The sequence below is a fragment of the Centroberyx affinis genome, unplaced genomic scaffold (assembly GCF_046629955.1).
Source record: "Centroberyx affinis isolate AG114_WGS23_722 - 3 ecotype Tasmania unplaced genomic scaffold, CSIRO-AGI_Caff_v1 ptg004049l_1, whole genome shotgun sequence".
In the NCBI taxonomy this organism is placed as follows: domain Eukaryota; kingdom Metazoa; phylum Chordata; class Actinopteri; order Beryciformes; family Berycidae; genus Centroberyx; species Centroberyx affinis.
In genome coordinates, this window is record NW_027281845.1 from 519,743 (window position 1) to 536,563 (window position 16,821).

The window sequence follows — 16,821 nt, forward strand, 5'->3', positions numbered from 1 at the left end:
GCTATCAAAAAAAGGTCCAGAGTTCCTGGGGTTATGATCACTCAGTATGTTGAGCAAGTTCCTGCAGGAAAGTCAACCCCGGATTTCAGCCGGAAACCAATGCCTTTGACTGTCCAAGAAGGTAAAAAAGAAACAAACAAAAATGTGATCACAACCAAATTATTTGACATCATTTACAGTTGTATCACAGTCATGTAATTTTGTTGCATTTTGATTTTCAGGTAAAAAAGCCTTTTTCAAAGCTATGGTTACTGGAGAGCCAGCACCAACTGTCACATGGGGGCGTAATAAGGGCGAAGTCGCCGACAAAGAGAAGTATAAGACCAGATATGATGAACGAGCTCGGGAGCACATTCTTGAGGTGAGATAACGGCATGCAAGTAAAATGAAACCCTTTTAGACCTAGGCCTAATGTAGATCTAATGAAATATAGAAAAACTAATATACTGAACATATGGCAATATGGAAATTGTATTAATGAGCTGTGGCAAGGGGCAGATACACACAGTTAGCAAACCAGAAATCCTCCTTCACTCCAACACTTGCTGTATAACAAATTGCTTAAAATGTTGATGAGGTAAACTTTGAATTACCGCCTTGCTTTCATTCTAAGTTTACCCACAGCGCGACAATAATGTACTTCACCTCAGTTAATTAGAAAAGCTCGTTCTTCATGTCAATGGGAGACAGAATCTAATATTCTGCGCTGCAGATGTAATCTAAATATGACAATATTGCTTTATCAGATACCTGATATAAAACCAGACCAAGCTGACACCTACAAATGTTTTGCCACCAATGAATATGGAAAGGCTGTTTGCACTGCTACGTTGAATGTTATGGAAGGTGAGAAACTGATTTACGGTGTAATGTATATTTTGCAATTATAATTCTATTATTATAATTATTAATTGAGTGGCTGTTTCATAGACAGTAGTTTCAACTATACACTTATTTTGAAAAATTTTCTTTTCAGTTGGATTCAAGAAGAAAGGCCAGACAGGTATGAATTTGGTACAGACCGAAAAAGTTTCCACTCTTCAGCTTTTCCTTCATTCATTTGTTTATCTATCTATCTATCTATCTATCTATCTATCTATCTATCTATCCACAAGTTTCTCGTTTGAAGTCTTTTGAAAGAATGCCTAGATATGTTTTTTCTTAAATACTTAAGGCATCTCAGCAGCAATAACAAGATTGAGGTTTCAATAACAACATGGCAATTAAAAATTAGACCTATACTGTGAATGAAAATAATGATCTCTGAATTAGCTGGGAAAAAAAGCTAGGTCAAAATAAACATGGCAGTTCCAACAGTATCACCTGAAAAAAGGACAAAGATCTGAATTGGGCCCATTACTATTCACCTAGATGAAACAGATGTAGATATCCTATACATCATACAGAGTTGAATTTTTGTATTAAATATATTGTATGAAGAGCTAAGAAAAACTATTATGATGGCGGAATTGTTTTGTCAAATAACCCTGTATCTAATGAAATGTTTTCTGATTAAAATATTTTCTCATTTTCTTGCAGGAAAGGGACAAGTACCACAGGATTTTAGATCAATGCTTAAGAAAACGTAAAGGAAGAAAAAAAATATATATATAAGTTCATTTAAAATGTGTACTGATGTAAAACTAAAAATAAGAATTACTAAATATTAACTGCTCTTACTATTTCTCTATTCAGCGTGGTTGTCACTAGAAAAAAACAACTCCCACCAAAGAAGGAGGGAGAGATTGATCCTAAGCTCTGGGAACTGCTTCTGTGTGCACCGAAGAAGGATTATGAAAAAATCTGTTTCGATTTTGGAGTTACTGACTTCCGTTGGATGTTGAAAAGACTGAGCCAGATGAAAAAGGAAAGGAAAGACGAACAGGCAAAGGTATGCTGTTGAAGGTCCAATCTGAAATTGCACTTTGGTGCCTCCTGTTGAAACACTTCCATCCCACTACTGGCTTTGTTGATGTTTTGATTCTTCTGACATGCTCAAATTGATTGAGTGATCCTTTGATACATGGGCTTACAGCTTAACATGAATTTTATATGTATTTTGAGCCTATAAAATGTTGGTAATGTTTGTAAGCAATGAGGAAAAACATAATTTTATTTTGAGCTATGATAGGTTATGAAATTTGCAAAAAGCTTTTTAAAGCTACACTGGGCAAATTTGGTGGCCCAAATGGTGGTGAGAGTTAAGTGTTTGAGCTTTGCAGACTTCAAAATGCAGAAATCATGTAATGTGACATCAGTAAAGTACACACAGCACATTCATGTTCAGCAGTCCAGCTTTCTCCGGACGGAGCATTCACTCTGCTGTTTAGGAGACATTTTGCATTTCGCTCTTAACTTTTTTGTCACTTGTGGGCAGAGAAAATTTCCAGCCAGTGATACCCAAACCCAGAATTTCATTTAGGCAAATAGGTCAAATCTAAAGGGTCTCAATAAGGGGGGGATAGGACACGCATCTCTGCTGCAGCCCTACTTTGTGATTTAGGCTGACAAGACAGGTGAATTTTTACAGAAAAATCTGACCTAGTGCCGCATTAACATGTATACACCTTGTTCAAGGCCTTGTGTGAATATACCTAAGATTTGCACATGACAAAATGAATACAGCAGCTTCAATGGTGAATCTGGGAGTCAAACATTGTCACATACACAGGACTCAATCCTTTAACTTAGTCTACACTATGTCATTCTTTCTCTGTGTAGGTTGTGGAAAACCTGGAGAATGTGAAACAAATTGAAGTGAAACCAAATGGTACAGCTGAATTTGGGCTAGACATGACACTATGGGATCCCAACAGTACAATTAACTTATACAAGGTGAGTTGAAAGCATATCCCAAGAGGCATAATTTACAAAGAATCATTCCTCAAATTTAATTAAAAAGGGGCTTCATACATTTCCCAACTCTTATATATATTTGACATCAAACCTCATTTCACTACTTTTCTCTCAAAAGGATGGGACGATGGTTCCATATGGTAATGACGAAAAGTCAAAACATAGCCTTAAGAAAACTGGGACAAAGTATCTTTTCAGCATCAATAATCCTCAGCCTGAGGATGCTGGATTTTACCAGGTTGACGTTGATGAGGCAAATGTTCTCACAACTGACTTTCAAGGTAAGGCATAACAATAATGAAACAGGGCGCCTGTATTGGCAACAGAAATCAAGGCACATTTATGAATGAAAAATCTAATATTTGATTTTTATGTTCCAAACACTTAACACTCTCTCTCCTCTCTTAGTCCCTGCAGTGGAGTTTATAGCCAAGATTAAGGATGTGAAGGCCGTTGAAAATGAGGATGCCATCTTTCAATGTGCCTTATCAACCCCCCTCAACAGAATTACTTGGTCAACACAGGACACATCAGTTGAACACGGGGACAAATATGAAATCACTGTCTCAGAGGACAAACTCATTCACACATTAAGAGTGAAAGATTGTGCAATGGCAGATAATGGAGCCTATTATGCAATTGCTGGCATTGCCTCCAGCCGTGCCTCTCTCAAAGTGGAAGGTGAGATATCTTTACTACTTTGTTTCTGTACTGACATCAAATTAAAACCGTAAAGATGATGCTTGTTGTAACAATAATAGCAACTATTTGTAATATTTTTCCAATAATTTATGTCAATTCATATTTCAACATACTGTATATTGTAGGACTCATAATTGAATACTCTTATAATCACAACTTTGTAAAACTTTAAAAAACTATGTAAAACCGTGTTCAAAGTTGTATCTTTGCACCTATTTTTTGAAATTTGAATCTAACTTTGGTAAGTGTATCCACTTCTCTGTACCCAGAGACGTGGGATCATTGTTTCCCAGAAGTGTTCCTTGAATATTTGCTTATTTAAAATCATAGTTTTAACAGTTTCAACAAAACTAAATGACTTATTCTCCCGCTTTCTATGTGTTCACTGTAATTCAGCTGATCCAAACGCTGGTAAAGGTCGTAAGGCCACTACAGCTGGGGATCAGGATGACCTGACTAAACTAGCATTGGAACAGCAAGCCAAACTACAAAAACAGAAAGATGACTTGGAGGCAGCCAGACGTGCACAAGCCGAAAAGGATGCTGCAGATGCAGCAGCTAGAGCTGCAACAGGGGATGGAGGAGATGGGAGAGATAGTTCTGGTGATGGTTCTCGTGGCAAGGCAGATGGAGATGGGGGGGATGGAGAAGACAAGAATAAGAACATCCTAGCAGATGGAGATGGGGGGGATGGAGAAGACAAGAATAAGAACCTCCTAGCAGATGGAGATGATGAGGACAAAAAGCAAGGGGATGATGAAAAAGATAAGAAAAAGAAGCGAGTACGAACAGGCCCCTTGGTTCCTGATACTGTTGTAGGTAAGAACATGTTTGCTCATTGCATTGGTTAAAAAGACTGCATCATGTGTTTAACTGAGATTAATGTAATCAAGACTGTGATCAAAGTTTGAGTTCCACTGCTCTTTCTGTGTCTCCGCTACTGCAAATATTGTCAGCTTTGCTAATCTGATGTTTATAGTCCAGTTTTGGGATGCTTGATTCTTTTGAGAAATTATTCAGATTATATGATCATGAGCTGGGAAAAGGACAGTTGAGGCCAGAGGTGTGGTGAGACCTTCCACTGCACTGCCTGTAAATCTGCACATGATATGGTAAGATTTAGATAAGGGTTCACTATTGCGGGACGTGGCATGTGAGATGAAGATTGTACACAAAACCATTTCTGAGTAAATGGCTTTTGAATTTTATCATGATAATTACTCACTATAACAAGAGGCTTGACAAGAGATAATGCCAATGTTGGAGACAATAACCATAATTCATGACCTAATTTAAACTATTAACTATAGAAAAACAACATGTTCGCATTATAAATTGGTGGAAATTGGGATGCAATTTTTATAATCTTTGTAAAGTGATAATCAACATTACGGGGCATTTGAAATCATGTGTGTGTGTGATAGGATTAGGGAAATGACCCAGATAATAATACATTCATGACATACTCAGACATCTCCTGCACTGCTGTATGTAGAGCCCTAGAGAGAGACATAATGTATACTACAAAGCAATCAGTAAGTAATGGTAAGGCAAGACCGTAAGTGAGCATTCCAAGGATGGCTATCCTTTATTTGCTTATGCCGTATAATGAGAAAATTGTGTGGCTGATGTGCTTTCTGCACTGTCTCTGCATTTGTTTGCTCTTGTTGCATTTTGTCTATTAATTCTTGTCATTACCTCACTACCACTACCTTTTGCAAGGTAAAAATCTAATTGAACTGGAATTGTATATGGTTTCATAATATATTGAATCATTTTAATTGACAGTTTCTTACTGTGATTTACAGACAGAGGCGTTCAGTTTGTTAGTGGGCTGTCAGATACTGTCGCCAATATTGGTGAACGGGCAGAGCTATCCTGCAAACTAAGCAGTGAGACATCTAAGGGATGCTGGTATAAAAATGGGAAGTTGGTAAGTCAATTGTTTAAGGAGAATTACCAGTGTATAAGACTACTGCCATGCACGTCTTTGTTTCCTAGGTTGTAAAAGACTCCACTCAATACGTTGACAGAATTAAATCAAATATCTTGCAGTTCAACTGTATAAATACAAAACTTAATGTATAAAATTAATATTCAATTTTTATCTGAACAGCTAACCAGTGAGGATGGGGTAACCATCATAAAAGATGGAGCCTGTCACAAGATGATTATTGACTGCTGTACAAATGATGATGCAGCTGTGTACCGCTTTGAGGCAGAAGGACGTAAATCAGAAGCAACACTTAATATTCAAGGTACGAATGAATATTGGTGATATAATTTAGAAAAAAAAAAAACCCTTTAAACCATTGATTTGATTGAAGGGGTTTAAGGTTATTTTTAACTTTCTTTTGTTCTGACAGACCCACCAAAAATCGATCTTGACGCCCTGGGAAAATTCTCAGAGCCAGTCATTGTAAAGGCAGGTGAAAATGCCAAATGGAAGCTGCCATTCTCGGGTGGGGAACCAATGACTATACAGTGGTATAAGGATGATGATGAGCTTCTGTCTGGCCTCAATGTGAAGATTGAAACATCACCCAGTGAGAGCCAACTACGCCTTTCTAAATGCCAAAGGAAGGATAGTGGAGAGGTGAAAATCAAAATCAAGAATGAATTTGGTACAAAAGAGGCAATTTCAAAGCTTATTGTACTGGGTGAGTTAATAAGAAAAAGAAACCTGCAGCCTATTGGTTATGATGACGTATTTCACAACATACTGTAAAGACGTAAATACTTTTTGCTGTTGCTACCGATAATTTTTTTTACTGAAAAGACTGAAGCATTCTCATTTAATTTTCTCTCAACAGACAAACCCACTCCACCACAAGGACCTGTGGACATTATGGAAAGTGCTGTAACATCTGTTGAGTTCAAATGGAAACCACCAAAGCACAGCGGCGGATGTCCGATCACAAACTATATCATAGAACGGCAACAAGTGGGGCGCAATAAATGGACAAATCTAGGGGAGATCCCTGGTAACAACCCAAGTTACAAAGATTCAGACGTAGACCCTGGAAGAAGATACTGTTACCGGATCAAAGCCAAGAATGCAGAAGGCATCAGCGATTACCTGGAGACAGAAGACATATCAGCTGGTGTATTGCGTAAGTAAGGAATAATTGTCACTACTGTCACATGAAAACCTATGAATTTTACTGAAACTTACTGTACATTCCACAATACTGTACAATGGATTTTAAGTGGGTTTACCTATGATCCAAGTAAAGGAATGAAACGTTTGTGTTCGCTGCAACCTTCACACCAGCCCAAAATTACCATTAAAAAGGGGTTCCTGTACTCAAAAGGAAGCCCAAAGTCAGAATATGCAAAAAGATAGCATTTGAATGGCAAAAAAGGTTGAATTATACTCTACAACTTTGGGCCTCTTTTAGATTTGAGGAAACCCATGGAGTTGCCGTTGTTCATACAACAGCAGAGTTTTTTCATGCTGGATTAATCTGAATCGACAGGGTGGTGGTATTCTAAAACTTAAAGCAATGGTGTTGTGACCAGAAGGTTGCCAGTCGGAATCCCCAGACCAGCTGGTGAAATCTGTGCAGGTACATGCCATAAACACAGGAGTAATAGGCTGTCACGATTCTCTCGTAGGTTATCCTGGAGCCCCAGCAGCACCTAAAGTGGTCAGTGCCTTTAAGGACTGCATCAATCTGACATGGTCTGCTCCATGCGACACTGGAGGAACCAAAATAGTGGGATATAATTTGGAAAAACACAAGAAGGGCACCAATTACCGGAGCCTTGTGAACCAGGAAGGGCCAATTAAAGGTAAGGTGAAGATCTTTCATATGATGAGTTCCAGGAATATACCACAATTGGCCCAATATACCACAATCCATGAATGAGCATGCATAATGAGATATCTCTATTAAAGTACTGATATTTTTTTCCCTTTCTCTTAGATACAAAGTATGCAGTGAAGGATGTCATTGAGGGTGCAGCATATGAATTTAGAGTGTCTGCTGTCAACCTATCTGGTGCCGGTGAACCTAGCATCCCATGTGACACAGTCTTTGCAAGAAATCCTATGAGTAAGCCAATCGTATTGAATTCCTACACTTTATTGCAATTCTGTTCACTCACTGGCTTTGGCACAATGCAACCCAAAGCACGTCATGACCCCAAGTGAGCCATGTGTTCTCTATAATACTGTTGCTCTTTGTATAATGTGAAATTCCACACTAACACCAGGACAAAAACATCACATTACTGTAATTCCAGAACCCCCCGGCAAAGTCATAGACCTTAAGTTAACATCCTCCAATTACAATACGTTTTCTCTGGCTTGGACTAAACCTACGGAGCTGAAAGGGGTGCAGGATGAAGCCCAAGGGTACTATGTGGAGATCAGACCAATAGAGAACCTTGAATGGACTCGCTGTAATGCCAACCCAATTACTCTAACTTCCTTCACCGTACTTGGCTTGAAGGCAATGGCTACGTACTGGGTGAGAGTGATTGCTACCAATTATGGAGGTGATGGGGAACCTCAGGGCTTTGACAATTACATCATCGCCATGCCTCCTCCTGGTAAGAAATCCTTCAATTTAATTAAAAAACTTACTTTCCTAAGGTTTGACAATTAACAAAATTATATTTAATACAATTGTGTGGAAATACCAATATACTGTGATTGGGGGAACAACAATGGAATAAGAATTCAGACAAAAAAGGTTTTGATTTCCAAATGTCTATATAACAGCTTATGTTCATAGGATGCAATAGATGAAAATGGCTGAATCAAAAGCTACCAGACAGTTTGCTAATGATAAAATAGTAAAAATGAACAAGAATCTAAATATTTTATCTAAAATTTACCCTCAAAGTAAGGCCAAAGTTTAAAGGCCGCAACATGAAGAACTTTGTGGTGGTCAGATCCGGAAATACAGTTCGTCTCAACATCAACTTTGAGGTACTGTGCCAGAGATTTTCCTGCTGATTAATTCACTAGAGAATGTTCAATAGAGAATGTTATTTTGTGTCCTTGAAAAGCTAACATTATCAAGATTTCATTAATCAATTTATTTTATTTCTTCCATATTGTTCACAGGCCTCCCCCTTGCCAGATATCTCTTGGCTGAAAGACGGTGTTTCAGTGCCCAAACATGTGACAATTACTAACTCAGATATAGGGTCTCAACTCTTAATCCCTACATCTGAGCACTCTGATACTGGCATCTATACCATTACTGTCAAGAACCTTGTGGGCCTGGAGACCTTCAATGTTGAAATCAGAGTTACAGGTAAATTTCAGTAAGAAGAGCCATGAAGTACCACCATTGATTATGATTTCATATCTTCATCCTGATGAGCAGGAAATCTTACTATTATTAATCATACATTGAGTTAAATCTCTTGTAATGTGGTCAGCTAATGAGGACAATACAAGTGTTGCCATAAGTTACAATTTCATAAAAACATTTGATCATTAACAAGTAGTTATTATTCTTAGCATCAGTAATCTGGATCTCCGTGTCTCTCAACCTGGTTCCAGATGAACCCAAGCCTACAGGTCCAGTGGAGCTGGAGCAGAACGTCCCTGGAACAGTGACTCTGTCCTGGACTCCCTCTCCAGACGAGAAGAGGGATGACAGGCTACACTACATGGTAGCCAAGCGAGACTCCTTCAAACACACTTGGAGGACAGTGGCAGACAACCTCTTCAACACTAAGTGCACAGTCATCAACATCTTGCCTGGTCGAGAGTATTACTTCAGGGTGTTTGCTAAAAATGACATGGGCCTTTCAAACACCTACTGAATCCCCTGCGTGGGGAACCAAAAAGGAAAGAGGTTTGTGTCTTCAGTTCAATCACAAAGACAATCTCACAATCAGTTCTCACTTTCCTGCACACAACCCAAAACCATGGGTCCTCCAATAGCCTCGATGACTTCAGGGAAGAACCAGTTTATTTACAAATGCCTTCACCTTTACCTGTATGTATTCAATCACTTGATAAGTACTCCTGCAGCACTGTTTATAATACCATTATCTATTGCATGTCAAGGGAAGATTGTCTTGGAAGGTGCTGACCACAAGGCCACAAATCAGTCAAGAATCCCATTTTATAATCATTGTCGTCATCAAATTTTACAAAGACTTTACTATCATAATTTTGCCTTAAACCTTAGACTCTATGTCCTTTTCTTTGTATCTCAGCAAAGTTCAAACTGGAAATGCCAGAGACAAAAGCCTTTGATTTCCAGTCGCCTCCATCATTTATTGTCCCCCTGAAGATGCGCACAGCTCCACAAGGCTATGAATGCTACATGAGCTGTGCTGTTAAGGGTGATCCAGCTCCTCGTGTGACGTGGTACCGCAACAACATCAGCCTGAATACAAACACCAACTACTACATCACCAATGTATGTGGTGTCTGCTCCTTGCTCATACTAAAGGTGGGACCCAAAGACAGTGGGGAATACAAAGTTGCCATAAACAACCCACTGGGGACAGCCGAGTGCTCAATGATGCTGAATGTCCGAGGTACAAACAGTTGTACAAGATGGAAGAATCATGTATTTGCCCCCAGTATGTAGTACAGTATGCAGTGAAACTATTGCATATGTACACTAATATATTACTGCTCTATTTATTTATTTTACAGAGTGAAGAACTGCAACGTGATTGGACGGTAGAAGCTGAACCAACTTAGTGTGTCTTAGTGTGTTTGAAACAAATTCAGCTATAGATTTTGTTTAGTCCATTGTCAGCAAATGTGCTGCACTATTTTTTAACCATTGATTTAGAAAGATCCAACAGACGTGAACCATTTTGTTTGGCAAAAAATCATTATATGCTAACCTACTGTAGGTATCTGAATGTTTCACCTCCCTGCTTAACAGAAGTGTGGTTAAATAAACTAAAATACAACGTAGTTTGTGTTGTCATTCATTCTAGTTTTCAAGTCAATTCAAGTTTAATTGTATAGCCCTTAATCTCAGTCACAGCCATAACTGGCATCCGTTCGGAGGTTATAGCCTATGCATTTTTATGAGAAGCCGCCACGCCCCACTTCGGCCAATCGGTGTGAAAAGTTAATCAGTAATTCTTTGCCTGAAGGATATTTAAGATGGTTTCACTAATGTGTACTGGTGTTTCACACACAATTCATATTAACATTACTTATTATAATTAATAATAATAATTAATATTTTTGTTTAAAATCGATAACGGATGATATTTTGTGCCAATATGCTGTAACATAATTTGAATCATTGTCACGCCAAAAATATCAAGGATTCAGTGTTTCCACCAGAATGTTATTCTTTGCAGAGTGGAAAAGCCTCTGAAACAGCATTTCAACCATCATGGGACACTAAAACTCTCCACTGAAACCCAGACTGATGAAATTCTGTTTGGGTTAGCAGCTGCTTCAGGCAGGTTACAGACTAACTTCACATCCACTTTCACTACTTTATCAGATAACTCCATTTTTAGAATGAAAAAGGACTCTAAATGAAAGTGACTAACTTATTTAGCATTGCCTTTAAACATCAAAGAAGAATAAATCTGACTACCTGTCTCTACAATGGCTGCTCCCATGCAGTCACAGTGAATGGCAGAGACTGCAGATGGCTCCTCTATGGATCTCTGTGGTTTTGTTGAGCTGCTCAGCATCAAGTAAAGGCAACTCTCTGGTTCCACCTGCTGGACTGAAGAAGTAAACACACCCAAGGTGAGAAAAGGGCCAAAATATCCTAATCAAGTATTGTTGCTTTGCTTAAATTTTACTTAACTAGAGGTAAGATTACTGCTGTAAAAGTCATCTTGAGTGGTAAAACGTGTCTCATTTAAAATGTACTCACAGAAAAATATTGGCTACTAAGAGTTACTTTTTACAAAAAAAAGATTGTTAGATGATCTTTTCCATGCAAATTGAACTAGAACTATTTCAAACAAGCCTTACTACAAACTACAACATGTACTCTGTAATGGATATGTTATCAAAAACAGCAAAGTACAATACTCAAGTCAAACATAGGCAAAATAAGTACAAGTAAAATTGCTGATTCCAGATAATCCTCACATGAAAGCTATTCAATTACAGTTATAAGAGTAATTGTAATTAATTACTTGACCATGAAGTTGCAGTAGTAGTAGCAGTAATGGTCATAGTAGCAGTAATACTAGAAGTAACAGTAATAGTAATAGTAGTAGCAGCAGTAAAAGTAGTAGTAATAGCAGTAGCAGTAGCAGCGGAAGTAGTGGTAGTAATAGTAATAGTAGTAGCAGTAGCAGTAATACTAGCAGTAATAGTAGTAGTAGGAGTAGCAGTAGTGGCAGTACTAGTAGTAATAATACTAGTAGTAGTAGCAGCGGTAGTAACAGTAATACTAGTAGCAGTAGTAGCAGCAGCAGTAGTAGTAGCAGTTAATAGTAGGCCTAGTAGTAGGCTAGCAGTAGCAGCAGTCACATTAATACTAGCAGCAGCAGTAGTAGTTGTAGTAGCAGTAGTTGTAGTAGCAGTAGTAGTAGTGGTATTAATAGTAGCAGTAGCATCAGTAATACTAGTAGTAGGTAGTAGTAATAGAAGTAGCAGTAGTAGTGGTAATAATAATAGTAGCAGCAGCAGTAGTAGTAGTAGCAGTAGTAGTAGATAAGATATAGATATAGGGCCTAGTCTGCTTGAGGGAAGGTGGGTAAACCAAAAAAAAAAAAAATCACTACACTTCATTGCAAAATAACTCTTGGAACACACTGAACATCACAGCTTGATGATATCTAACAGTGTAAGAGTATGCAAGGGTGGAATTTAAATTTAAAAAGTTTCAAACTGGGTTCCATTTTAGGCCCACTTCTCTTCACGCTTTTTAGAAATAGTATTATTTATAGTTCTGTGAGGAATTCTATTCTTTTTCCAATCTCCAATCTCACTTCCAAGCCTTACAAATGGTAGCCTATTGATCTCAAATTAATTCTAACTGAAGATAAAGCAAAGGACATGTTGTTTTCCTCAAAGCAAGACTCAGTTCCAGCTCCTTATCCGCACTTTAATGAAACACAGATAGAAAGGGTGTCATCTTATAAATACCTTGGCATTTAGACTGATGAAAAACTGTCATTCAAAGCTTATGTTGGAGAGTTAACTAGAAAACTGAAAATGAAATTAAGTTCCAGCTTCAGAAATAGTGCAGGTTTCTCACAAATAGTTCAATCTACTTTTATGTTTCTATTTCATATTATGGGGACATTATCATAGCATGCAGCTGCTTCTACCTTGAAGCCTCTTGATGCAGTATACTACTTACTTGAAGCATTGATTGCACATAGTTGTAGTTGTTTATAGTGACTTATAGTATGTGTGTTTGCATTGTCTGGCCATGTTGTCCAAAGTTTTAAGTTGAGTATTTAGATTTTGATTGTGTACAGGGCTATGTAAAATAGATTCCTACTCATGGGATTTCCCTGTTGATTCAGCAATAAATACAGTAGGAGCTGGGTTCAAAGATTTGTATGAAAGTATATATATGAAATATGAAAGTTGAAGGGGCACAAGAAAACAAATACCCCAAACAGAAAACTGTAATAGCCTACTGCATGCCAACAGGACATGCAGACAGTTTTTGCAGCTCAACATGTACATGTAATTATGCGAATTATTGATCAAATCACTATCATTATGCCTATTGTCAGTGAAACGAGGTGTGTAAAGGAAGGGTCTTCTCTGCAACAGTTATGTAATATGGCGCCACGCCCCCATCCCCAACACTTGCCTTGAACATTATGGGGGTCCAATGAATGACTAGGTCATAGGGTCTTGCTGAATAGAGAACTTGGTACCTTTGAAAGTCCAGACAGGCACACTTTGCTCATATCCCTCTCCGTGAAGACAGTCTTCGTCGATAGTTCGTCGTCTCTCTCCTCAAAACAAATGGCCAAGCGCAAGTCAAAGAGTGGGACCAAGCAGCAATTCGAAGACACTTCCCTTCTGTTGGAATCGTCGGCGCCACAGACTAACGTTAGTGGGATAAACGCATATGTCTTCCCAGCTCTTTTGTGTCTTATCCTCGCAGTTGGCGGCTCTACAATGGGCTGGTTTTGTACCCAACAACAGCACAACCTCGACCAACTATCGGAGTCTTATACAGCAATGCAAACGAGAATCACAACGTTGCAGCAGGTGATGGGGATGAGAGATGCACAGGTAATGTTCTCACTGAAAACTCATCTGTATTGACTGTTGTAGACATGAATGTTTCCGTTCTTCATTATGCATTATCGTGTACGAAGGTGAAATTAAAGCAACAGCTAGTTTATTTGAACGTGATTACATCGATGTTTATTAAGCCGTTGGCCTATTCCTCGTGTAGAGAGCATGGAGCTACTCCAGCTGCGTCAAGCTAGCCTGACAGATAGAAAGGTACCGGACGTTAAGCGACTTTGCCTTCAATATAAAAGCATTTTTAACTTTTGGGGGAAAAATATATTGGGATTTACAAAACGACCCCTTTAAAAAATAAACAATTCATATTCACTTAACTTCAGCAACGCCTTCCTCAATATCCTCTTTTTTTATATTTTGTATTGAAACGTATCGTTAACGGTTTTATTTTGAAAGCTATGACCGGAAAACGTGATTTTGTTCTGGTTAGCTTGACACTGGTAGCAACTCCTGTGGTTATTTTTAGCGCGCCCAACTGTTTGAAAGTTCATGATCACGTTTCCCCGGCAAGCTTGTTGAATAGCATATCAGTAACATTTACAGTGCCAACAAATATAGACAGATTACACATGTCTTTCAGCATTGTTATCAGCATTAGGTACAACAATCTGACAGCCCTAATCCATGACAAGACCTCATTTTAAAAGTTTGACATTCAAAGTTCAGAGCCATTGCTGATGCTAGTGTCATGTAAATTATGCTAACTGGCTAATATAGCAAGCAAACATCATGTAACTGCACCGACATCATGTGAGCTTGATCTATCTATCTATCTATCTATCTATCTATTTTTCTATCTAGATGGACACAGGTTTGGAGGTAGAGGAGAGGATCCTGGCCCTGGAAGAGGCTCAGAAACAGGCTCAGCAGGCGGCTGAAGTTGCCCTGGCAACATCAGAGAAGCTGAAGAACACTGACCTCCACTCTCAGATTTGGGCCCTCCACGCTGACATGGACACCCGATTGGCAGAAAGTCAGCAGGTTGCCGTATCTGTGGCGACTCTGCAGGCCATGTTCAAGAACCAGAGTGAGGAGTTTGAGGCGGTGAAGGAAGGCGTAGCGGCCATTTTGAGCTCCAGCTCAGCATTGGCTGCAAGTGTGGCTGGGCTGACCGGTGCTGTGGCCAGTGCAAACTCCAGAGTTGACGAGCAGCTCACGTCAATGGAGGCCCTAAATGTACAGCTAGAGGAACAAGACTCTGAGCTGAACGAGCTGAAAGTGTCCCTGGATCTTCATAAAGTGGTGCTTTATACAAACAGCCAGGAGGTTGTTGCAATAAAGTGAGCTCAATTTAGTCTCACGTCTTTAATATTCATTACTCCTGAGAGTTGTGCAATAGTATAATTAGTATTTTGCTGACTTGACAAAGAGGAAATATTCATGCTGAAGTGTTCGTTGTTGCTGGTTGTGTGTGTATGTGTGTGTGTGTGTGTGTGTGTGTGTGTGTGTGTGTGGGCATATTTCAGGGAGTTTGTCCGGGCTGAGCAGGCCATGAGGGCGCTGGCGTTGGAGGAGAAGCTCAGTTCAGTGCAGAAGACCCTGGATGAGCAGCTGTTCACTTCACAGACCCTCCACTCCAACATCAAGGCTCAGCTGCAGAATGTCCACACCCAGGTATGGCACTGCTACTTTTACAATGACATGATATTATTATTATCATTTTAAATCACATTAATTATAGTGTTTTGTTATGTTCTGTATTGTGCTTCAAGTATGTGTTGCTGTTGTGACTATTGGATTTCCTTCAAAGTATCCTTCTATATATCTCAGTTGGTGAGTGGAGGTCAAATTGAAGTGAAGTCCAATGAGGAGGGTCCAGCAGCTGAGGAGTTCATCGATGCCACTGAGGTGCAGGAGGAGCTAGAAGATGTGGAGGAACAGGCTGAGAGGCAAGACGCTGAAGAGGCGGCAGATGAAGAAGAGGTAGAGGAGGAGGCTCTGCAGGAGGAACAGGAGGTGGAGGGGGAAGTTGCAGAAGAGCCACTGGAAGAGGAAATTACAGGACAGAGTGAGGAGCATGAGGCTGCTGGCGAGAGAGAAGAAGAGGAGACGGCAGAGGACACTGTAGAGGGGCAAGTTTTGGAGGAGTCTTTGGAAGAGGAAGAGTCAGAAGATGTAGAGGAGGAGCCAGTTGAATTAGAGAGTGAGGTCTTAGAGGAGGAAGATGAGGAGGACGCGTAGTTGCACTTGTTATCCTCAGGTCAAGTAGATAAATCATTGAATTCCCATCATTGTGTCCCTAGATTTGTGATGGGTTTGTGATGTCAAGATCTTATTTAGATGGATGGGAAACATTTTTACATGGAGTGCATGGAGTACTAGATGGGTGGGGTTGACTGCAATTCAGATTCAATTAAATTCAAATAAGGTGAGTTGCCTATCACTGAAAAATATACTAAATTGACTTTCAACCAGTGACTTTTCTGGCACTTATTGCATTGTTTTATAAGTATGAATTATATTTAGACAAAAAAGTAAAGAAAGGGCTGCTGGGGTACAGACCTGAAGACTTGAAAATGGTTCATCATATTAGTACATATCATGTTTTCTGTAGCAAAAAATAACTTAGAGTTTTTATATTTTCATTGACTACAGTGGGTGATAGGAAAACTGTGAACTGTCTGAGCTGCTGTCAATTTAACAGATTTACTCTTCTGTTGTAGGATTGTCATGTGACATTTAAATCATGCACAAAAGATGACACTGTATATGATATATTATTTTAATGAATCAAATTACTGTTACTATTATCAAATTACTTAGTTTGCAGTTTTATTTTTTATTGCAGCCATTTAAAAACCACCACATTCAAACAACATGCAAGTGTAAACTACAGTATGAAATGGCCTCACTTGTTTTTGCCATCTGAAAGAGAAAACAAAATTGTGTGTCTGGCCTTATAGCTTGTAACTTAACCCCAGATCATGAGTATCAGCTCTCACTGTGAGGTTATTTATGGTGCCGGCTTAGCCTATAGCTGTTACAACAGCACAGCAACTGTACATGCTGGACATGTGGGTGCAGCTGGTGCCATTGGTACATGCTGTACTGTTCTCCTCCTTGTCATGAGG

General features: G+C 39.1%; 1 protein-coding gene across 1 annotated transcript; it reads left to right on the top strand.

The window, feature by feature from the left end:
* Positions 1-15,034, top strand: LOC139663569 (immunoglobulin-like and fibronectin type III domain-containing protein 1). Its single transcript, XM_071542280.1, is given in 22 exon segments — positions 1-121; positions 222-361; positions 747-846; positions 977-1,003; positions 1,540-1,585; positions 1,696-1,891; positions 2,722-2,835; positions 2,975-3,137; positions 3,265-3,537; positions 5,367-5,491; positions 5,675-5,816; positions 5,925-6,218; positions 7,177-7,353; positions 7,488-7,616; positions 7,807-8,115; positions 8,412-8,497; positions 8,636-8,828; positions 9,080-9,333; positions 9,335-9,377; positions 9,745-10,071; positions 13,602-13,732; positions 14,552-15,034. Coding segments are annotated over 22 exon segments (3,840 nt in total). The 5' UTR covers positions 1-33.
* The last annotated feature ends 1,787 nt before the right edge of the window (positions 15,035-16,821 follow it).